Source organism: Littorina saxatilis, linkage group LG5 (genome assembly GCF_037325665.1).
Source record: "Littorina saxatilis isolate snail1 linkage group LG5, US_GU_Lsax_2.0, whole genome shotgun sequence".
Classification (NCBI taxonomy): domain Eukaryota; kingdom Metazoa; phylum Mollusca; class Gastropoda; order Littorinimorpha; family Littorinidae; genus Littorina; species Littorina saxatilis.
This window is the reverse complement of record NC_090249.1, coordinates 35,326,381-35,349,696: the sequence shown is the minus strand read 5'-3', so window position 1 is coordinate 35,349,696 and position 23,316 is coordinate 35,326,381. Positions and strand designations below refer to the sequence as shown.

At 45.5% G+C, this 23,316-nt stretch overlaps 1 protein-coding gene across 2 annotated transcripts in view; it reads left to right on the top strand.

Annotated features, from left to right (window-relative positions):
• Positions 1-23,162, top strand: part of LOC138966973 (midnolin-like) — a 42,048-nt gene extending 18,886 nt beyond the window's left edge. For both annotated transcript variants that reach the window (XM_070339387.1, XM_070339388.1), the window contains 5 exons: positions 9,359-9,446; positions 14,667-14,723; positions 15,510-15,803; positions 16,920-17,058; positions 17,403-23,162. In XM_070339387.1, the coding sequence (XP_070195488.1) occupies positions 9,359-9,446; positions 14,667-14,723; positions 15,510-15,803; positions 16,920-17,058; positions 17,403-17,845 (1,021 nt within the window). In that variant the 3' untranslated portion in view covers positions 17,846-23,162. The remainder of the gene's footprint in view (positions 1-9,358; positions 9,447-14,666; positions 14,724-15,509; positions 15,804-16,919; positions 17,059-17,402) is intronic.
• Positions 23,163-23,316: the final 154 nt, after the last annotated feature.

The window sequence follows — 23,316 nt, the reverse complement described above, 5'->3', positions numbered from 1 at the left end:
ACTCAAAATCCTAGTCGCTTGCTGTGCAGAGAAGTAATTTTGTGCGGAATGAATTTTGCCTATTGGCATTGGTGAAACACGACATTAATTCAACAACAAAAATCCCACTGATTTTCGTGTTAGAACCTGAACAGAATGATAGTGTGGTGGTGTGTATGATGTTTACACGATGTTTACTTCAGCGTACACTACTTCCATTGTGTTGCGTCCATGGAAAAGGCGCTGTGCAAGTGAACTGATGAGGTGGGGGAGGGAGGCGTATGAGGAAAGCAAGATTGGGGGGTGGGTGGGGGGGGGGTGAGGGGGGTGGAGGATGCGTAGAAAGGGACGGGAAGGGATAAAGAGAGGGAGTTAGTGTGAAGAGTGTGTAGGAGTTGCGAGTGTTTGACGGGTTGTCATGGTTTACAAGGTTGGCACGGCGTCAACGTTTGGGGGATAAATTTAGGGCACGGGGGCCTTTGCCGAAAATAAACCGCCTCTGTGCATTCCGGCCTCGACTTCTTTCTTTTTACTCCACTGACCTAGATTTACGTAATGGGCCATCCCCCGTCTCTCTATCACACACGTACACGCACGCACTCGCACATGCTAGCACACACGAAGGCATGCACGCACGCGCACACGCATGCACGCACGCTCACACACACACACCACACACACACCACACACACCACACAAACACACGTTTCTGTGTGTGATGTATTGATCTGTATTCGCATGTCCATGATTACTCACTACCGCAAACGTTACCAATACATATTGTGTTTTTGTATTTTTTTAATTGCTTGGAATTCAGTTATAATTAATCATCCACAGATGCGCTCCGAAATAGAACAAAGCCGACAGGCTGTCGACGTGGAATCAACCACAGGCACTTGAAACAAACATTTAATATCATATTCTTACTCCGAATCACATTAGCATTGAGTCACCTGAGATGCTTATCACTGAAAAACGCTTACCCGGCTAAAGAATTTAAAGGGAAGCAACCCCATCACCAAAACGAAAGTGAAAGTAGCTTTGGTAATGGGCCAGTACACCGGGAGTTACCTCCCATACGGGTGTATGCCACGTCACTTCCTCTAGGAACACGTGCCTATTATCATACGTCTTTTTCACCTCGGAGAGGACGGTTCACTTTTTGACGCTCTGTGGCTGACCTTGTGTGTTTGAGTGACACCCGCCGGCCACGTTACCCAGCTTGTCTGCTCGCCTTGCCTACAGTTTGGTGAGCTCGTTCCCGTTTGTTGTTGGTTGTTTGCGCTGTTTCGTTACTGTACGTTGTCCGTTTTTTACGGACTTGTGTGTCAGTGACTTGCGTGTTTCGCCATTTTGTTGTGTGAGTTAGTTAGCTAACTCGTGTGACTTTGCTAGTAGCTCTGCGTGCCCTCTTTCTGTTTGGGCAAGTGTAGCTTTAGTATTTTGTTGACGCGTAAGCGTGTGTGTTTACTGTGTTTTCAGTCGTTTTGACTTACGTTTCAGTAAATCTTTTTACTTTGCCACGTGTTGTTGACGTTTGTGTCAGTGTCTTGCGTGTCGCCATTTTGTTGTGTGAGTTAGTTTTCTAGCTCGTGTGACTTTGTTTGTAGCTCTCCGTGCCTCTGCTTGTGGGGCAAGTTTAGCTATAGTATTTTGTTAACGCATTAGTGCGTGTGTTTACTGAATTTTCCAGTCGTTTAGACTTATGTTTCAGTAAATTTTTTCGCGTTGCCACGTGTTGTTGTCAACATGTCTGATTCAGACAAGCGCCGTGGCAAGTCGGACCCCAAGGGGAAAATTAAGGCTAAGTCTTCCTCTTCCAAAGCAACGTTACTTGTTACAGACCAAGAGCGTAACACTTTGTTGGCTGTACCAATTTCGGCGCCTAGCGCTGTTACTACTTCTGCTTCTTTTGCGGCGCCTAGCGCTACTGTTACTTCTGCACCTGTCTCTACATCGGAGACTTCGTCTTCTTTGTTAGCACCTGGACAAGGTGCGTTGGTTTCCTCTCTGTTAAAGTCACTGGTTCCAGAAATCCGCAGCTTGGTGCAGGCAGAATTTCAGCGTTCCGTCGCCAGCAGTTCGGCGTTTCCGGCATCTGGCAGTGACGTCCGGGCATTGGCTTCCGTGTCTTTGTCCTCCACTTCCGGCTTGGAGCAGCGTCCTCCCTCTTCAGCGTCGGTTGGTAAGCAGAGCTGGTCCGATAGCCCTCGTGAGGCGCCTGGACGTTCTCCTTCGGGGGACAGCTCTTTCGCATCGGGTCACGACCGATACCTTGCTGATCTTTCATTTCCGGCGATAACCTACGAGGCCCCGGACTTGTTCGAACAGCGGCGGCAGTCGGTTTCGACTGCCGCATTTCCGGCACTTGCCGGAAGTGATGATCCGTCCGCTCCGGCACGCTACGGCGGTCGCGGCAGGATGGAGTATTCACTGACTTCCGGTCCTTCCGGATCGCGAAGTCAACCAGTGCAGTCTTCACTTCCGCATTTTGCGGTTCCGTTGACTACACTTCCGGTTTCGGCCGGAAACGCTTCTTCCTCTTCTGGTGGTTCCTTCCGGATACCAGATAGTGGATTACAGCGTGCGCCTTCCGGCTTTCAAGCGCCTAGGCTTGAGCAGGCATCACTCCACTCAGTCGGGGGAGTGACGTCAGCTCATCCAGCTCCGGTTTTTTGCGGATGGTCGTCCTGCTTACCCTTTACCTTCACAGGGTTTTGGGCGGCAGGATGACGTTAGTGCTCAGGCTTTTCCGGTTTCCGGTTTGCCAGGGCATGCTTCTGCTTCCGGAACTGGTGACTTCGGTCATGGTTCCACGTGTGACTATTCTGATGCTCCATCAGTGGTCAGCGAGGAGTCGCGGGGCGTGTTTCCGTCGAAGCTCAAGTCTGTTCTTGACGTCGCGGCGGAAGTAACGTCTCGTTATTTTCCTGAAGGGGTGGTGGCTGCGGACTCTTCCGCATCATTCGTTCCTTCTGCCATGGCGGACTTCCGGCCGGCACAGGAGGATGTTTCTTCCTTCCGGTTCGCCGAGTCTCTGTCAGTGGCTTACCAACTTTCGCATTCACTGGTTCGTCCAGCACATGCGGGGAGTGGTATTCGGCCAGTGCCTGTTCCGTTACTGCTTTCTTTTGGTCCAGTTCCGGAATCAGCTCAGCAGTGGGTGGCTTCAGCTGCCCAAGCCTCTTCCTTCGTGCCTACGGCCAATAGGAAGCTTGGCATGCCCAATCAGAGCCAGAATTGGCTGGCGTCTTTTGCACTCCCTAGGGCTACCCTTCCGGTTTCCCGGGAATTGCTGCCTCTTCTGACTAAACCGATCAAGCGTGATTCGGTTTTGCCGGTTTCCGAGGCTTCCCTCCTCTCTGCTGAGGAGGTTGGACGTCGGCAGATCGAACTGTCCTCCATTGCGGAGACTCTCGTTCGGGCTCTGTCTCGGGCATTGACCGATTCGCTAGTTCCTTTCACTCTCAGTGAAGAACAGAATGCGGACGATGTCTCTGCGCTTTTGACCGCATTGGCCAAGGTCAATGAGGAACAATTGCGTCTTTCCTCCCTGCAGTACACCCAAGCGGTACTCTGCAGGAGGGATCTCTTCCTCTCGCAGTCCCAATTCACGGAGCTGGCTACTAGGGAGACCTTGAGAGTCTCCCCGGTCTCAGAGGAGTCTCTCTTCTGTCCGCTGGCACTGGATGCCAGACAGAAGGAGATTCAGTCAAACAAGGACAGTCAGTTCCTTGACTACACTCTGAAGGGGGTGAAACAGTCTCAGCCTTCTAAACAGAAGCAGGCTCAGACATCGTCTAACCCCAAGCCAGCTCAGAAGCGGCAGGCTTCGCCGGCCGCTCGTGGTGGGAAGAAGAGGACGGCATCGGGGAGGGGGCGTGGCGGCTCTGGAAGTAAGCCACACCCCCAATGAAGCGCTCCCGATCTCACCTCCCTCCCGCCCTCCACCTTGGTGATGGCGGGAGGCCCCTCCCGGGCACTTTCTCGTTGGATGTCGGTAGTAGACAGCCAATGGATTGTGGGAGTGGTGAGTTCGGGCTTCCGTCTACTCTGGCGGGAGGAAAAGGCGCCTCTTACCCGAGTGCCTCCGCGGTTCAAGCCCCCCTTCTCGCAGGAAGCACGTTCCGTCTTGCAGTCGGAAATTGCCTCCCTGGAGCAGAAGGGCGCGGTGGAGAGAGTTCGGGTCCACAGCTCCCTGGGATTTTACGGGCGTCTGGTCGCTGTTCCCAAAGCATCAGGAGGATGGCGTCCCGTGTTGGATTTATCTCTCCTCAATACTTTCTTGAGGGAGATAAAATTCAAGATGGAGACGCCAGCCTCTGTCCGAGACTCTCTCCGCCCAGGAGACTGGGTGACCTCGATCGATCTCACGGACGCATACTTTCACATTCTTATGCATCCGACCGACCGGAAATGGCTTCGTTTCCGGTGGGGAGATCAGATCTACCAGTTTCGCGCACTCCCTTTCGGGCTGTCTCTCGCACCGTGGATTTTCACCATGGTGGTGAGACAGGTCTGTGCACTGGTGAGGTCCCAGGGTATCCGTCTGCGGGCTTATCTGGACGACTGGCTCATCATGAACCAGTCCCAGAGCGGCTGTTCGCAGGATACCCTGACGGTTCTTCGAGAATCCAACTGGTTGGGGTTCTCGATCAACCGGGTAAAGTCGGAGCTGACCCCGTCACAGACATTCACTTATCTGGGGATGTCTTTCGACATGGTCGCTTGGACTGTCCAGCCTTCTCAGAGAAGGGTGGACAAGCTCCAAGCTCAGATTCGCTCCACTTTACCTCTCCTGATGGCTTCCATCCGCTCGCTCGCCTCCATCTTGGGGCAGATGGAGTCTATGGCTCTTCTGGTTTCACTGGGCCGGGTCCACAAATGTCCGCTTCAGTTCGCGCTGAAGCCGTTTGTGGACTCTCCTCTGGTGGACTGGGACGCCCTCATCCCTTTGCAGGGATGGTTCCAGTCTGCGACCCTTCCGTGGTTGCACACGGAGTGGGTCTGCAGAGGTGTTCCGATCGTCGTGCCCCTCCCCGACCTGGACCTCTTTACAGATGCGTCCAGGGAGGGTTGGGGGGCACATACAGATCTTCAGACTCCTCCCTTTCCGTTACTCAGCCGAGTAATCCGGAAAGCGGAGATGGAGGAGCCGGCCCTTCTTCTTCTGGTCGCTCCTCTGTGGCCGTCGCAGGTCTGGTTTCCAGATCTTCTTCGGCTTGCCCAAGGGCCCCCCATTCCTCTCGCACTCGTGCGAGGGGAACTAGTGCAGCCCCGAACAGGCATTCCACACGAGGAGCCCAGTCTTCTGAAGCTTCACGTGTGGAAGTTGTTCGGGACTCGCTGAAGCGCTCTGGGGCGTCGTCTTTGACTCTGGACTTGGTGGCTCGCTCGCATAGAGCGTCCACCTCTTCAGTTTATGCTTCCCACTGGAAGGCATGGACTGCCTGGTGTTCAGCTAGAGGGGTGAGTTCGGTGGCTCCGCGCTCTATTCAGGTCGCTAACCACCTCTCTTTCATGTCTTCACAGGGCGCCTCAGTCTCCTCGTTGAGGGTCCGGCGCTCCGCTATCTCGGCGACTCTTCAGCAGATTGGTCGTTCTGTTCGAGTCGGGGGCGTTATAGCTGCAGTCATTAAAGGTGCTGCTCTTAAGGAAGCTAAAGCTCGTTTGCCCGCTCCCAAGTGGGACTTGTTTTTAATCCTGGAATTCCTTCGTTCTGCGGATTTTGAGCCTTTTAGCGAGGCCAGTCTGTTCAATGTCACTCGCAAAGCGCTGTTTCTCCTTTTGTTGGCTACGGCCCGACGGGGTAGCGAGGTCCACGCCCTGTCGGGTCAGCCTGGAGATATCTCCTTTGAGCCGGACGGTTCCGCATCTTTGCGTTTCCGGCCTGATTTCCTGGCCAAGAATCAGTCTCCGGGGCAGGCCTCTCCGCTGGTTAGAGTTAAGGCTCTGACCAGCGCGTTGGCCCCGGGTGACCCCGATTCGGTCAATTGCCCTGTGAGGGCACTTCGTCTGTACTTAGCCCGGACTCAGCCGATTCGGTCTAGTTCTCAGAAGTTGTTGTTTATCTCTCTCCTTACTAGGCGCGAGAAAGATTTGTCGAAGGTAACGTTGGCCCGGTGGGTGTCCTCGCTCATCAAGCAGGCTTATGAGTGGAGGCGCACAAAGAGGGGGGGGGTTATGCCCTCCTTGCCACTTGACTCGGCCCGAGCCCATGAGACGAGGGCGTGGGCATCCTCTCTGGCAGTTCTGCGCTCCAGACGTCTAGAGGAGGTGCTGACAACTGCGTATTGGCGTTCCGAAGATGTTTTCATAAACTTTTATCTTCGGGACGTCACAGCTCTTCGACAGGATGGCTCCAGAGGCCTTCCAGCGCTCATAGCAGCAGGCCAGTTCCTGTCCAGAACTTGATGGTGAGTTTTGATTCATTTCTAGCCCACCGCCTTGTTGATGTTATCTGCTAATGTGATTCGGAGTAAGAATATGATATTAAATGGAAAATTTCCTAAATAAATTATCATTTAATTAATATACTTACCCGAATCACATACTGTATTCCCTCCCACCTGCCCCGCTTATGGTTTTAAGATTTTTTAAAGCCGTATGATAATAGGCACGTGTTCCTAGAGGAAGTGACGTGGCATACACCCGTATGGGAGGTAACTCCCGGTGTACTGGCCCATTACCAAAGCTACTTTCACTTTCGTTTTGGTGATGGGGTTGCTTCCCTTTAAATTCTTTAGCCGGGTAAGCGTTTTTCAGTGATAAGCATCTCAGGTGACTCAATGCTAATGTGATTCGGGTAAGTATATTAATTAAATGATAATTTATTTAGGAAATTTTCCATTCTCATTTCAAGTCCAATCTTAGTGGGTTTCAAAACTCGCAAGATCAAGTAGCAAAACACTTGAATCTGTTTGGAATTTTCAAGCGTACTAAAGCAGAAACCGGTTCAAAACTAATGAAACAATTTACGCGAACTAACTCGACTGTAATCACTCTAATGGAATACAACGGTATCTACGACGAATCAGAAAGTGTCCCTACATTTTGGCCTGTAACGACGAGTATATTTTGGTGAAGATGATGCAGAAAATGTCCTTTTAGGGGAGGTGTCTTCATCTCAGAGGGGCCTCACATCACTGGCACTGCTGTGTGTAGTTGGCAATACAGACACGTTATGATTGCTCTCCATATGCCTATGTACGTCAGAAACATTAGGTGTGAGGAATGTAAGCGCGCGCTCTGGGGCCCGGTGCTTGTAGGTTTTACGTCTACCTTGAATCCGGCGTGGGCGTTCCACCGCCACCACCCTGCCCCCCTCCCCTCTCCTCCCCTCAGGTAAAAAGAATCGTGCGTCGGTGTACGTAAGCCGTTGCTTTTCTTGTCTCGTGTATTGCTAAGGTTTACGGCCAAGGAGTTCACATTTACCGTTAGGCCGGCAAAAGTTTAGCTACAAAGCTTTGCATTGCTTGCGTTGTCTTGGGCTTTTATAGGGTTGGAGCGCTTTGGCCTGTGATCGGAGGAGGTTTTAAATTCATTGCAAGACTTGAGGTAGGAGGTGTGTGTGTGTGTGGGGGGGGGGGGGGGGGTTGTGTTTTGGTCCCAATTCTTTTTTTCTTTATTATGTCTCTTTTTCAGTTTTCTTTACCACCCCCAGCCACCGTCAGCGTTCTTGTCTGTGTCTGGGATTCGGATTGCTTACTTTGTCTGTAGCCCTGAAAGGTGAAGCCTTGGTGTTATTGTTCAAGGTTTCAACATTTTGTTTTCTGTCCTTTGTTCCAACCTTGACCTGAGTTTGTGTCTCTTGTTCTACTGACCTGCATGATTATTCAATTTCCTCCACCTCCGCTCAGCTCTGGATCTTGTTGTCTTTTGTTGTTGGTCTTTTAAGGTATCTGGGGGTAAACATAAAACAGTGAGACGCGATCGAGTGAAAAGCGGTTTTAATTTTTCGTTTCATTCTTTCCTTATTTGGTTTCTGTTTTTGAGTATTGAGTTTGATATTTCTTCACCCTCCCCACCACCCTCACTTTGCCATATCCCCTCAACGAGTATTCTCCTCAGTCTTCCTTCCTAATCAAAACCGACTTTGCGTGAATTCAATTACCGTTTATGAACCGCCTTTTCCTGTTGTTTTTGTTCAGAGGCGAACTTGAAGATTTTATCTTGTGCTGAAGGATTTACTGATTGCTCTCGTGCATTCCCGTGTGTGTGTCTGTTTTTCTGTGCGTGTGTGTGCTTGTACATGCGTGTGTGTGCTTGTACATGCGTGTGTGCGTGCGTGCGCGAGTGTAGACTGTAAAACGCGCCTTACTTTTCGATTGTTCTGTATTATTGGATTATATAAACCCTCTTACTCACAATGCTGAATTGATGAGGAAAAGTGTCTGAGATGACACAGTAAGATACGGAGAGCGAGAACAAGCTGCTATAGTTTGCAACTTGCTTTGTTTTGAAGTGCGCGTGGGAGTACTCCACTCACTGGATAACACTGACACAGATGCTAGTATTGTTGTTGCTGTTCGCCCTTTGTCTGATTTTACCGGGATTTAACAAGGTCTCTTAATCGGCATTTTTGGCTAATTGCCTGTTTTGTAGTTGTGATCAGTTGTTGTGGTATTGCTGTATTGGGCACACGAGTACATGTGTACTATCACTGTCACGGAAATGCGCAGTCGAGGGGTGTACTGCAGATAGTTTATTATGTTGCTCGTTTGTTTGATTGTTGTTTTGCTGTTACCGATGTAGATGCAGTAACTATTACACAACAGCATTAACATTTGTTTTTGCAAGCGACTAAGAAGTCGTAACGCTCGGGATATAAGAAACAATGACTTACTATTTCTACTGCTGGTGATGATACGGGTTCATTAATACTACTTTACAATTTCTTCGACTGCTACTGCATTATGCTTCTGCTGTCACTACAAATTCTGCCGCTGTGACTGTAGTGCAGTCCATATTGTTTTTGCTATTGATACTTATTCACCTGTAACACTTGCCGCTTAGTGTGTAATGCTGAAATCAGCATTGTGTAAGCTTACTTGTAATTTTTATCTCATTCCTGAGAATGTGCACGCGTACGCACATGCGCGCAAGCATGCGCGCACACATGTGCGCGAACACACACACACACACATACACACACGCGCGCACACACACCACACACACACAACACCACACACACACACACAACCACACACACACACAACCACACACACACACACACACACACTGTGTAAATGCAACAACAACAAAAACATCTGATGCTTAACTCCTACGTTTCAATCAACACCGTCTTTAAACCCAAACACAACGTGCATTAGCCTTTTCCACATACAACTATATTTGTTTCTGTTTTGGTTTGTTACAGAATTTTGAAAGAGGGAACATTGCAAGACAACGAAGTGAGAGAAGGAAGCCGCATCGTTCTTTGCCCAAATATGGAGAGTGGCACGTCGGTAAGTTATCGGTTTTATTTCATTCTGCACGTGCGCTGTCAACCAATCACTACGCTTCCCTCCCCAGAGCCTCATTCCGGGCTGGTTCGATGAGACCATTCATGTTTTGTAATGAGGAGTTGGGAGAGGAAAGGAAGGAAAGAGAGAGCGTGGGGGGGGTGCAGGGGAGAAGGAGTAAGGGTGTGATTTCATGGCAGTTAATTTTTCAGTATTAACTTCCTGGGATTTAATCCCAAAGTTTCGAATACACACTTCGGTTGATGTTCTTTTGTCATTCGACTTTCCCACATACGCATCGATCCCACATACGCATCGATCCAAGGACATTCATTCAATCTGTCAATGATGTATGTACGTATAGCTTCTCTCTCTCTCTCTCTGTCATTCTCAGCTGAGTGAATGATTCATTGAAGGGAGTGCATTTCACTGATGTCGCTGTGACTTAGTGTAAGGTTTACTTGTCAGTGGTTGTCTGCTGGATCGATAGAGTTGGATGAGAAAGTAAGCAGCTCGCAGTATTTACCGCCGTTAGCTCTGATGATGGGTGACGAGATGATGATGCTTTGCGTTGGGAAGCATTCATTCACTGCTAAGAAACAAAGAATTTCCAGTGAGTGATCGGGTGGGGGCGGTTGCTAGGCAAGGAGGTGGGTGGCTAGGAGGGGACGGAGTGTGGGGGTGGCCGGAGAGGAGGGGTGTATTCTTTAGAGAAATGGCAGAGGATGGGTTTAGGTTGGGTTGATTTAAGTGTTTTGTCATTAGTTAATTTGCTTGTGGTAATTAGTTATCAGTTTCAGTCTCATCCAGTTTTCTCTCTTTCTCTGAGTCTCTCTCTCTCAGTTTCTCTCTCTCAGTTTCTCTCTCTCAGTTTCTCTCTCTCTCTCAGTTTCTCTCTCTCAGTTTCTCTCTCTTTTTCTCTTTCTCTCTCTCTCTCTGTCTCTCTGTCTCTCTCTTTCTGTCTCTGTCTCTCTCTGTCTCTGTCTCTCTCTCTCTCTCTCTCTCTTTCTCTCTCTCTCACACACACACACACACACACACACACACACACACTTAAGGCCCATCACTTGTACATGCGAACTCTATTCACGACGCTAGCATCCCCTCCGCCCTCTGCAGCTCCGCCCAAGCCTCTCAAGTTCACCTTACGCGTGTTATCTCCTCCTCCCCCCCCTCCCCCACCCCCCCCCCCCCCCCTAAACAACCGTGGACCTCATCGAAGCGGCAGCCCGGGCCATCACATCAAACAAACCCGTTTATTGATCACGCACGACCCTGATTGACGAGTTGTGCCAGGAAGGGGAATGAAGTCATTCTGGGGATTTCCCACCGTACCATCATCTCTCCCTCTCTCTCTCTCTCTCTCTCTCTCTCTCTCTCTCTCTCTCTCTCTCTCTCTCTCTCTCTCTCTCTCTCTCTCTCTCTCTCTCTCTTTTTTTTTATTTTTTTATTTTTTTATTTTTTGGTAACTTATTCAGCCACACATACAAACATATTCTACATACATAAAAAGCAAATAAGACTACAAAACCGCTCCAGTCCAACCATATTCCGCGTACACAATCATTACTTCCATCCCCATTTTGAAATATCGCAACAGGACCTCCAGATATATAACACGATCATATGTGTTCTCTGTTTGCATGTTTGTCCAGTGTCTTGTCCCCACATAAAGCATATTAACTCTACCTGTCCCAAGATAGGCCAAATGGTTCTAAGAGGACGTTAAAACTGATTATCATCATCATCCCTCTCTCTCTCTCTCTCTCTCTGCGTTGCTCTCCTTGTCTCCCGCCCACCCTCAATCGGCCCCCTCCACTCCCATATTCCCCTTTTCTGTCCTACATTCTGACCACACTGGCTATAAATATATGAACTCGCGACCTCTAGCACGCCACTACGTCAGAGTACAAGATCCATTGCTATGTACATATCATTATCATGATGCCTACGTCCCACAAGGGCGTTTAGTTGTTGTGTCAAACAGACAAGCTGTTACGTGTACCTTTCAACTATAAATTAAGGTGCTTTATGGAAAACAAAATCATTTTTGAATTGATGTGTTGTTTTTGTAACTGTTGTTTGTGTGCGTATTTGTTTGCTTGTTTTTTTGTTTCGTATTTATTTTGTTTTTGTTCTGTATTTGGGACGGTAAAACCAAAAGAACCTATGTTAAAAAAAAGAGCAGAAAAGAAAATGTTATTACTTTTGTGACAATAAGTACACGTACAACCAGCGACTTCTATAATTCAAGGAAATCTCTCGGTTTTTTCCCACACTGGTACATTATTATTAGTTTTCGTCAATTGTTTCATTAACAATACTTTGCCTCACACAATCATTGAAAACAACTGTTGTAACTTTTAGTACACATGTCTAAATCTTAGTTTGAAAAAACAAGACACTTACATGTATTTTATGATTATTAGATTCTGAAATTGTCCATGGCATATAGATCAGCCCTGTGGGTGGCGTACGCACGGTGTTTAACCTTTATCTAACACTTTTTCCCAGGCAAGCTGTGATGTGGACTTTGTGCTCATATGGATAGACATGTGCATGTGGACGAACATGACTGTTTCCCGCATTTTAATGTAGGCGTTGTAATCATCTATAAGTTCACGATTTGCATGAGGGCATATGCATGAAAACAAGTGTGTGCTTGGCTGCTGATTGTTCTTTCTTGCCTGGATTTTCTGAGTGCAAACTCAGTCATGTGCATAAATGCCGATCACGTTCTCCACCCATATCATATGCACTTGTACTCTCTCTTTGTCTGTCTTTCTCTTTGTCTGTCTCTTTGTCTGTCTCTGTCTCTGTGTCTCTCTCTCTCTCTCTCTCTCTCTCTCTCTCTCTCTCTCTCTCTCTCTCTCTTTTTCAGCACACTACCTCTCTCCTCTTTCAAACTTTCCTTTCAAAACAACAGAAAGCACTCAACTCCAATGAGCCTAGACTTCCCACGAACCAGACATGCAACAGCAGCTCTTGATGTGGGCGTCAAATAAAAGCAGTCTGTAAAGGCAAGAACAAAACAATACAAAAACAATTAGAAAAAATAAGAAAAATAATCCCATTAATATCGGATGGGAAGGGGAGGTGAAGAAGAGAAATTAGGAAGAAAGGCGGTGGGATGAAGGAGGAAAGAAACTGGAGGGCGGAGTGGGTGTGGATTGGAGGATGGGTTTGGGGGGCTGTGGTAGGGGGGGGGTGTTGTCTGGGTTTGATCATACACAAGGGAAACTGAAAGACCAGTAAGTGCGCAGCTTGAGTTTCTCACAAGCACAACACCGAATATACAAAATGACACAATGTAAAAATCACAGGTGGGGAGAGAACGGAGAGAGGAGGTGGATAGGATGAAAGGAGGCACAGGGAGTGGGAGGGTGTGTGTGTGTGTGTGTGTGTGTGTGTGTGAGAGAGAGAGAGAGAGAGAGAGGCAGGTTGCCTAGGTTTGTATATAAACGGCAGGTGGGTAGAGGAGGAAAGGACGGGGTGGGAGGATGGATGAGGATGAGGAGGGTATTCTAGGAAGGCATGCACGCACACACACACACACACACACACACACACACACACACACACACACACACACACACACATTGTAAGGGAAAGACCACTCAGTGCAGCATGAGTCACCAAACCGCATTTCAACACCTGGCCACTTCAGGTAGCTGCTGATCTCACCGTTTATTGACCGGCCTGTATCGATCCGGGACTCACACATCCATACCCCAATCTCGCCTTCTCCTTCCTTTCTCTCAACCGGCAGAACTTTTTTCCTATCGATCAATTGGCACAGTGACCTAGATGTTTGCCGTGCACTAGCTTTGTGAAACGAAACCAGTCATGCAGCGTTTTTCCCCCCGTTGATTTATGTGGCCTGAACACGCACAGTTACGGATGCTATCCGACCCTGGGGCTCTTATCGTGCGTCTCCACATCCTGAAAGAGATACCTGTATCTGAGGGGTGTTAAGTGATGACGAGGCACGTTTTTTCGTGTCTGGGTGGGATAAAGTTTTGTTCTGCCCTGTCCTGGCCTGCCACAAACCCACCTCTGTGCACTTGGCAGTGTTTGAACTTTGTATGCATATTCATGAACACACAAGCACTTTTTTGCATGCACAATTTACACACACACACACACACACACACACACATGCTCGCTTTCTCTTGTTCTTGTTCTGTTTCTGGCATTTATTATCTGTTCCCTTTCAAATCTTGTTATTCTTTTTACATTTAGTCAAGTTTTGACTAAATGTTTTAACATAGAGGGGGAATCGAAACGAGGGTCGTGGTGTATGTGTGTGTGTGTGCGTGCGTGCGTGTGTGTAGAGCGATTCAGACCAAACTACTGGACCGATCTTTATGAAATTGTCCATGAGAGTTTCTGGGATTGATATCCCCGAACACTTTTTTCTTTTTTTTGATAAATGTCTTTGATGACGTCATATCCGGCTTTTCGTGAAAGTTGAGGCGGCACTGTCACGCTCTCATTTTTCAACCAAATTGGTTGAAATTTTGGTCAAGTAATCTTCGACGAAGCCCGGACTTCGGTATTGCATTTCAGCTTGGTGGCTTAAAAATTAATTAATGACTTTGGTCATTAAAAATCTGAAAATTGTAAAAAAAAATTGTTTTTTATAAAACGATTCAAATTTACGTTCATCTTATTCTCCATCATTTTCTGATTCCAAAAACATATACATATGTTATATTTAGATTAAAAACAAGCTCTGAAAATTAAAAATATAAAAATTATTATCAAAATTAAATTGTCGAAATCAATTTAAAAACACTTTCATCTTATTCCTTGTCGGTTCCTGATTCCAAAAACATATAGATATGATATGTTTGGATTAAAAACACGCTCAGAAAGTTAAAACGAAGAGAGGTACAGAAAAGCGTGCTATCCTTCTCAGCGCAAGTACTACCCCGCTCTTCTTGTCAATTTCACTGCCTTTGCCATGAGCGGTGGACTGACGATGCTACGAGTATACGGTCTTGCTGAAAAATTGCATTGCGTTCAGTTTCATTCTGTGAGTTCGACAGCTTGACTAAATATTGTATTTTCGCCTTACGCGACTTTTTATTGCAGGTCTCTTACATTTTGGTCTCATCTCTTTCTTTTCTTTTTTTTTAACATTAATCACTTATTTATTTGTTTGTTTACTGTTATTGTTAACTTCACATGACTGATGTTTCCTTTTTCTGTGTGTTGCAGTCTTCCCATGCTGAACACAGCGTAATGCAGGCACTGAGGAATTTGTCAGATGCACAGGTAAGAATATTGACAATTGCACCCACTACACAATACAATGAACGAGCGTATGCCTGTGTTGTAGTTTTCTGTTATGGAAGGGAAGCAATCACTTTTGGAATCTATAGGCATAATGGTTGTTTCCCTTCAGATAGGCACTTCCATGATTCCTTGGTTACCTTCTGTAGGTAGCTTGGTTGCTGGGTTTTCAAATGTTATGACAGTTACCTGGTAGTGCTCCTGCATTTCATCACACGCACAAACACACACACGCACACGCACGAACACAAACAAACGAACCCCCCGCGGGTTAGGGGGAAGAATTTACCCGATGCTCCCCAGCATGTCCATGTCGTAAGAGGCGACTAACGGATTCTGTTTCTCCTTTTACCCTTGTTAAGTGTTTCTTGTGTAGAATATAGTCAATGTTTGTAAAGATTTTAGTCAAGCTGTATGTAAGAAATGTTAAGTTTTGTACTGGAAACTTGCATTCTCCCAGTAAGGTCATATATTGTACTACGTTGCAAGCCCCTGGAGCAATTTTTTTATTAGTGCTTTTGTGAACAAGTGGCTCTATCCCATCCCCCCCACCCCCCCCCACCCCCCCCACCCCCTTTCCCCGTCGCGATATAACCTTGAACGGTTGAAAACGACGTTAAACACTAAATAAAGAAAGAAAGAAAGAAAGAAAACAAACAAACGAGCACGAACTCAAACATACGCTTCTGCTCACTCTGTCAAATACATACATGAATGCAAGAGATTACTAAAATGTCTTTTAACCTGAAGTCTTTTCCTGTCTTGCAGATTCACGACTTTTTGACAGGCAAGTCCCCGCTGACGCTGGCCATTCGCTTGGGGGAACACCTGATGTTTGTTCAGCTTCAGCTGTCCACTGCACCATCTCGCTCCCTCTCAGTCCAGCCCACCCCCACCCCACCCTCACCCCCACCCTCCCCCACTGTGGTGCCGGGGAGATCAGCCAGTACAGCCAGTAACGGGTCGGTGTTTGTACCAACCATCAGCCCGGTATCACTTCTGGAAGCCAGTCGAAACCTCACCCAGAAGCTGAAAGAGCTGACACAGTTGACGCAGCAAACAGTGAGTATAACCTTTGGGTTTTTTCTGGTTGGAGAGAGAGGAAGGGAGAGGAAGGGAGAGGAAGGGAAAGGGAGGGAGGAAGAAAGTGCTTTTTTGTAACTCCTGATCTCCTGTTAAGCTTGTATCTTGGTGTTAATTCAGTTTTAGTTTCACCAGGTTTTTTCATAAGCTTGCTGGCTGGGGGAAAGTTTAGTTATGACACCGTTTAAGCTTAGATTCAAAATATGTATTAAGGGGGTGACATTTATGAAAAAAACCAGGGGTTGTTTTGTTAATCGATCTCTAACAAATTCAGATGTGGATGGCTTTCTGATTGTGGGCAAAGAATTTCTCAGCTCTTTACATACTTTAAGAAATGTGAAAAGTTTGAAATACGGAGACCACCGTGTAAACTGAGAAAGGAAACAAAATTGGATCGGTTCCAAATAGCCGGCCCAATAAGTTGAAATAAAAAAAAAGCAATGACGGGCGCAGTGGCGTGGTGGTAAGACGTCGGCCTCCTAATCGGGAGGTCGTGAGTTCGAATCCCGGTCGCTGCCGCCTGGTGGGTTAAGAGTGGAGATTTTTCCGATCTCCCAGGTCAACTTATGTGCAGACCTGCTAGTGACTTAACCCCCTTCGTGTGTACACGCAAGCACAAGACCAAGTGCGCACGGAAAAGATCCTGTAATCCATGTCAGAGTTCGGTGGGTTATAGAAACACGAAAATACCCAGCATGCCTCCCCCGAAATCGGCGTATGCTGCCTGAATGGCGGGGTAAAAACGGTCATAAACGTAACAATCCACTCGTGCTAAAGACAGGGGTGAACGTGGGAGTCTAAGTCCGTGAACAAAGAAAGAAAAAAAAGCAAGAATTGCGTTAGCAGTCAATCGGGTTTTGGGTTCCCAACAGGTTGAAGGGACATAAAAATAAAACACCAACCAATCAACATATTTTTAGAAGAATGTTATCCAAATCAAGTTTAACATCCCACCCCCCCCCCCCCCCCCCCCGCCCCGCCCCAAAAAAAATTTAAATAAATAAATAAAACATCTAAAATAAGTCTTGCATTGTATAGTCATATTACCCAAATTAGAGTATGCCTTTACAGTGCTCTCTGTTTTTCTTTGAACAGCTGCAGGCAGGAGTGCCGCGTCCACAGCCGGTACCCACAATGCCACCCACCCCACCCCCATCCCCTCCACCCAGCCCTGGCGCTGTTATCGACTCCATGCAGCAGGTTGGGAGAGGCATCTTCTCTGGCACCTTTTCTGGTGAGTGATCCTTTTCTTTTCTTTTTCTGTCTAAGTTGTTATTTTGTTTGTTGACTTGTTGGTTGGTTTGGGGGTGCTTATGTCATGAGATGTGTAAAAGTACTTGTTCATTTTGACAGATCATCCTAGTAATAAAGGTATGCAAAGATCTGAAGACTCGAAAATCAAAGCATCTCAAAAACAAGTGAAAATGCTACCTATGTATGATGTATTCTAATGAAAAAAACCTGAAGCCTACAGTATTTCTTGATGCTTAATGATTCTCAGTGGAAGAGTCCGTTATGTTGTTATTCAGTTATGGTGACATGTAGCCCAGTACTAATGTTGATATCTGATGTTTACAGGAACGCTAGACCCACGCCTGCAGGACAGGAGCGGGGCGCCCCGCCGTGATGTCAACACCATTCTGCACATCTTGCACGATCTCCTGGTGGCCCAGCCCGGTGGCCACATTGCCCCAGGCACCCTCCGTCCCCCTCCTTCGTCCTCCCCAGGCCGGTCCGGCGCGGGCGGAGGGGAAAACCAAGCCATGCGCGACAAGGTGCAGCAGGTGCAGCGAATGCTTGAAATGCGTCGGCAGCGTCGTTCGGCCCGTAGACAGAACCAACGACCGTACCCGTCCCCGGCGAACCACTGCTTGCACTCCCTAGCCTCGACCTCCTCTCCCTCCTCCTCCGCCTTCCTCGCGTCGGACCCCCACGCTGCCGCTAACCCCGCCACTGCTGAGAATGTCGAAACGTCTAACTACCGCAAACCCAACATGGAGCAGGAGACGGTGGCGGTATGAGGTCGGCTGTGAATGACGGCACGTCCGTCGCTGATTTGGCTTTGTCCTTTTGTGGCCTCTTCCCATGGAGGTTTGCTGCTGCTACGGCGAGAGCTCAGCTTTTGAGCCATTTGTTTGGAGGCGTCGTTGCTGCATATGTCAGCTAGACCCTCAATGGCTGCCTGTCGTGTGAATTTTCGGCAAGGCAAGCTTTTTGGCGGCCTTATTTGGAGGAGAGTTGTTGTAGAATGGAGGAGAGGTTTGGTTTAGCCAGTTTGGCTGTGGTGCCATAATGCAGGGGGTTTGTTGGAAAATATCCCCCATGGCTGTTGCGATATCTAGTTTGTTCCCCCCACCCCCACTGCCAGCCCCAACCCCCCTCCACCCTCCCTACCCTTTTGAAATAGATATCTTCCACTCCTTCCTCCTTGCGACTCGACATGTCACCCTGGTTTCAACCCTCCTAGTTCTGGCTCCTTGTTTTCTTCCCCGTTTCTGTTTAAAGAGTAAAGCTCACTCTTGTGGAGCGATGCTGAAACACAGAACGACGGATGCAATTTTTGTTCCTTCTCTTGCCCCGGTCATTTGTTGCACATTAAAGGGCAGAGTTGGAATCTGTTATTTCTTTGGTTATCCTTCCTTTTTTTCTTTTAATTAAGGTGTTGGGTTTGTCACAATATTCTGGGCTATATTCTTCCTTATTTACTACTGATCAAAGACAAAATACAGGTGGTTTTCTGATTTTATTACTTGTAAAAGAAAAGTATGCTGTAATACTTGGAATATGCTGAAAAGCATAATTTAAATTGGGGAAGCTCATGAAAACTTGAATAATCTTGCCTGAAATTGTGTGATAAAACAACGGTAAATACCAAATATGAACATGTTGGGATTTTGATCACTGTAGAAATCAAAATGTATGACTTTTCCAAAACTGCATGCGTGTCCCTGAGTGATTAAGCATTGCACAAGAAATGTTTCTGTGATTTGACTGGTTTTACTTTGTTGCCTTTTTCTGTCACATGTCACCGGTTGGCTGCTTACCACTGTGTGGTCAGTGACGGGAAAATTGTCTGGAGTCGCTTAACAAAGTTTCCTCAAACATCACACGCACAAACACACACACACACAAGCACCTACACGCACACACACACACACACACACACACACACAAGCACTCACACATACACACACGCAAACAAGCATGTGTGTATTTGTTCTGTTGCTAGCATATCTCCCTTTATCTCTCGTGAGAAAGGTGTTTTTTTGTGTGTTGCTTTAAGCGGGTCAGTAGCTGTTTTGCCTCAGTGTACGTTCCGAGCATAATCGTTGGTCATATCATTTGTTACATTTGATAATTTTACAGTCTGATCAGGTAGAAATAATTTTTATTTACATGCATCAGGTATAAACCATTCACAGAATATTATTTGCATAACACACACACACCAGACGCACACACACACATACAAGACACACACACATATATATGCATGCATACACACACACACACACACACACACACACACACACACACACACACATTGTACTTTCACTTTTTTCTCTTCTATGGGTAGTGGTTGTACTCTGTATTTTGAAAACGGTGCTCAGAAGTCTCTACATTGTGTACACGGCACTGAAGTTGTTTCTTTTACACAGCTGTAGTTCATCTGCAGGATGAATGACAAGCTATAACTTTTACAAGGCCAGTGTGCATTGCACAAAAATCCAGTTTGTTACCTGTGCATAAATAAATGATGCTGTGCCAGAACCTGCCTCCTTACAATGGGACACTTGAGGCAAAAATAAAACTGTTTATATTTGTTGTTGGATGTTGCAGCATTAAAGACTGAGGTTTCCTGAATGTGTTTCAAGTTTTAAAAAGATAAATGAAAGCAGCGTTTTTTAGATATTGATCAATAAAGACGGGCACCCGACTGATGTTGGATGTTACACTGGACACAGTACAACTAGCCACAGTATGATAATTACTTGCCAGATATTTCTGAATCTAATCTTTATCATTGACTTAGATGCTGAAATTGACATTCACATCAAATCCAAACCAAAATTCAATTTTATTGTCCCATAAATTCATCTGCTCACTGTGTCCTGTGTAACGTCCGACAGCAAGCAGTACACACACATTTCATTAAAAATGCAACAAACACAGAAATCTTGTCAGAACAAAAATAATCTTATTTAATACATTGTGTACCACATCTAAAACCAGAAACAAAGTGACAAACAGTTTGTAAATATAGTCTGCAGGCTGTTGAGCATGTCAGATGTTACACTTGGTAGATGTAGAACTGAATGGACACAGTTTGTGCTGTGTCCACGTAACGACTGAAAGCCGAGGTCACTCATGCCCGGTACATAGACACGTGTGGACGCAAACACATGGTGTTGCCGCTTCAGTCCGTTTTTGCCGTTGTAGTGTGCATTAAAAAGCTTTAAAAACACTAAAAACTTGCAATTCAGTCGTTATATTATGTCGGACGTTACCAGTACGATGTGCCTGACAAAAAATTATAAACACTCACCTTCTCTCTTCTTTGCCGCCATCTTGGGAAATCAAACACAGAGTGCATTCTGGGTAAAGATGGCTTCCCGAAATAATCTTTCTACCGCGAAAATGTAGAATACCTTTTTTGGAATCTGGATATTTTCGTACGTTACCGTTTGACAAAAAAAAAAGTACTGACCTTTTCAGAGCTGAAAGACTGACTAGCACACGGTCTAATGCTTTTTGTGTGGTAAATTACGTTCAAAGAGTGCAATTTGTAGTCGCCATTAACGTGAATGTTGACGACCGCTAACAGTGGAGTAGCAGACGAACTTTTCGTTCACAAGGCACATTTGACATTATGTGTAACGTCCGAAACCGTTCCTTTTCAATCCTTTTTTTTTTAAGAAATAGTTTGAAATTTTTATTTATTGTGGGACAGATTTGAAGACTTATACTTCATCTACAAACACACACAGTAAGTTATAGGTAAGTCGATGGTAAACAAGCAAACAAGCAAAATCCTGAGTTCCCTTGAAGTGTCCCATTCACACTCACTCGTTTCAACCCACGCATCTCGTTTCTTTCTTTTTTTATTGTCAAACAGAAATGACCATATCTAGCACGGTTATGATTATTATCTCTATGGGTTATGTTTGTCATTAAAAAACATTGGTTTGCCATGAAAGATGCGAACAGATAAAAAAAAATGTAATCAAACTCAGGGGGTGACCGTCAAAGCACGTTTTGGCACAGCGTCAAATGCCCTTTGGTTTTGCTTGAATTTGAGAACACAGTAATTTCCCACATTCCTTTATAAACAATATCTGTTCAAATGGTAAAACCAGCATTAATTATTTTTGCCTATTTTGTTTTGCCAAAATATTTGTAAATCAGTTTGCCCTGTAATGGATTATCAGAACTCTTGCCAATTTTTTTCTTCTTTATTTCAAATTACTTAGAGAATTAATTTTATACTTCTTGTTCCTGTGTGGATCATACAATAATCACTCATTTGTATCGCATCATAGAATGCATAATTATACTTATGACTTTTCTTCTTCTTCTTCTGCGTTCGTGGGCTGAAACTTCCACGTACACTCGTGTTTTTTGCACGAGTGGAATTTTACGTGTATGACCGTTTTTTACCCCGCCATTTAGGCAGCCATACGCCGTTTTCGGAGGAAGCATGCTGGGTATTTTCGTGTTTCTATAACCCACCGAACTCTGACATGGATTACAGGATCTTTTTCGTGTGCACTTGCATGTACACACGGGGGTGTGTTCGGACACCGAGGAGAGTCTGCACACAAAGTTGACTCTGAGAAATAAATCTCTCGCCGAACGTGGGGACGAACTCACGCTGACAGCGGCCAACTGGATACAAATCCAGCGCGCTACCGACTGAGCTGCATCCCCGCCCGTACTTATGACTTTTTATCTTCATAATCTTTTAAATATTCCAAATTTCAGATTTGTTCCCAATGGTATGGCTTACCGTAATTGTTTTAGCGCAAATCACTTGAATGGACATGGCAGTGCTATCCGTTTCTGTTCAAATTTTGCAGCACAGTGATTCTGATCTTTTTTTTTTCTCCAACTGTTTGTGTACGTAATTTTAACATGGAATAGATGGTTGAGATTGCAGTTTTAAGAATGGTATGTCTTTGAATGACCCGGAAAAAGAAAGGAAGAATGGATTTCATTTCAGTTTTAAGATTTAAGCAGTCGCTGGAGCAGTTGTCTGTGAAAGGACATTTAAAAAAATCTGTGGTAGAGTGACAGGCATTCTTTTGCTTGTATGGCCATATTTACAGAGCTATCTTGACCAATCATTGATTTGTGTGTGTGTGTGTATGCTTTGGCAGTGTAATAGTTTGCTAATGAAATCATTTTTTTAAAAGTTTTTTTAACCTGCTATGTCTGAAGGCTGGCTTTTATTTTCATTACATTTCACCAATCTGCATGCGGGTCATGTTGATTTGTTTTAATTGAATGATGATTAGTTTAATAAAGGGATTTTCATTTTGTACATTAATAGTAAAGATGCACTAAACCCTGAAAGCAGTTTGTCTTCATTGTCATGTTACGAAAGTTCTGGAAATGCTTCATATATAGATGACTTTGGAAACATTTGGTGAAAGTGTGTGTTTATTCAGATGAATAAAACTGTGTGTAATGCAGTTAAAATGTTTCTTCTATCATTTCTTTTTCAGTGGGCATTGACAAGTCATGCATGACATTGATTGCAAATAAATGTGTAAACAATACAGACGTGTTATCCGTGTTTAGTAGATCTGCATCACATGGGTTTTAAACCTGTAACAGTAGATCATGACTGTTGAAATGAGCACAACTAACAAACAAAAGTGATGAATGAGCTATGATGTGAGAGGCTGTTTGGTTTTGAGAGTGAACTAATTAGGAATGAGGAAAGTAATGTGATTTTAAATGCAAGGCATGTTTTATGTTTCTTTTGTTTTTATCAAATGAAAGGGGGGGAAAAAAGAGAAAGAACACAATGTAAGAGGACATTCATTTTTATACATGAATAATATGTTCACTTGGGTGTTTTGTATCCCCCTGTATGTATACCCATGTCTTGAGAACACTCGTAGTTAAAGAAATTTTTACTTTTTCTTTTCTACACCACAAGAGGAAACAAAATAATAGAATAGGTTTAATGTGATTCTTTTATTACTGATGTTGATTCACATGTACATACACGTTTGTGTGATTGTTTTACATTGTTATACCTTTTTGTACATTAAACAAAAACATAGAACTGTAAGAATAGATGTTCCATTACAAATAAAAATTGAGCAATAATACAGTTTTGTATGCTTTATTCTGTGTGTGTGCGTGTGGTGCCTGCATGCTTGTGTGCATATAAACATGCATACATGTACATAATGTGCAGAACTGTCGAAAAGTTGATAACTCATCAACTCCCCAACAAAGCATCTATATATATATAGAATTC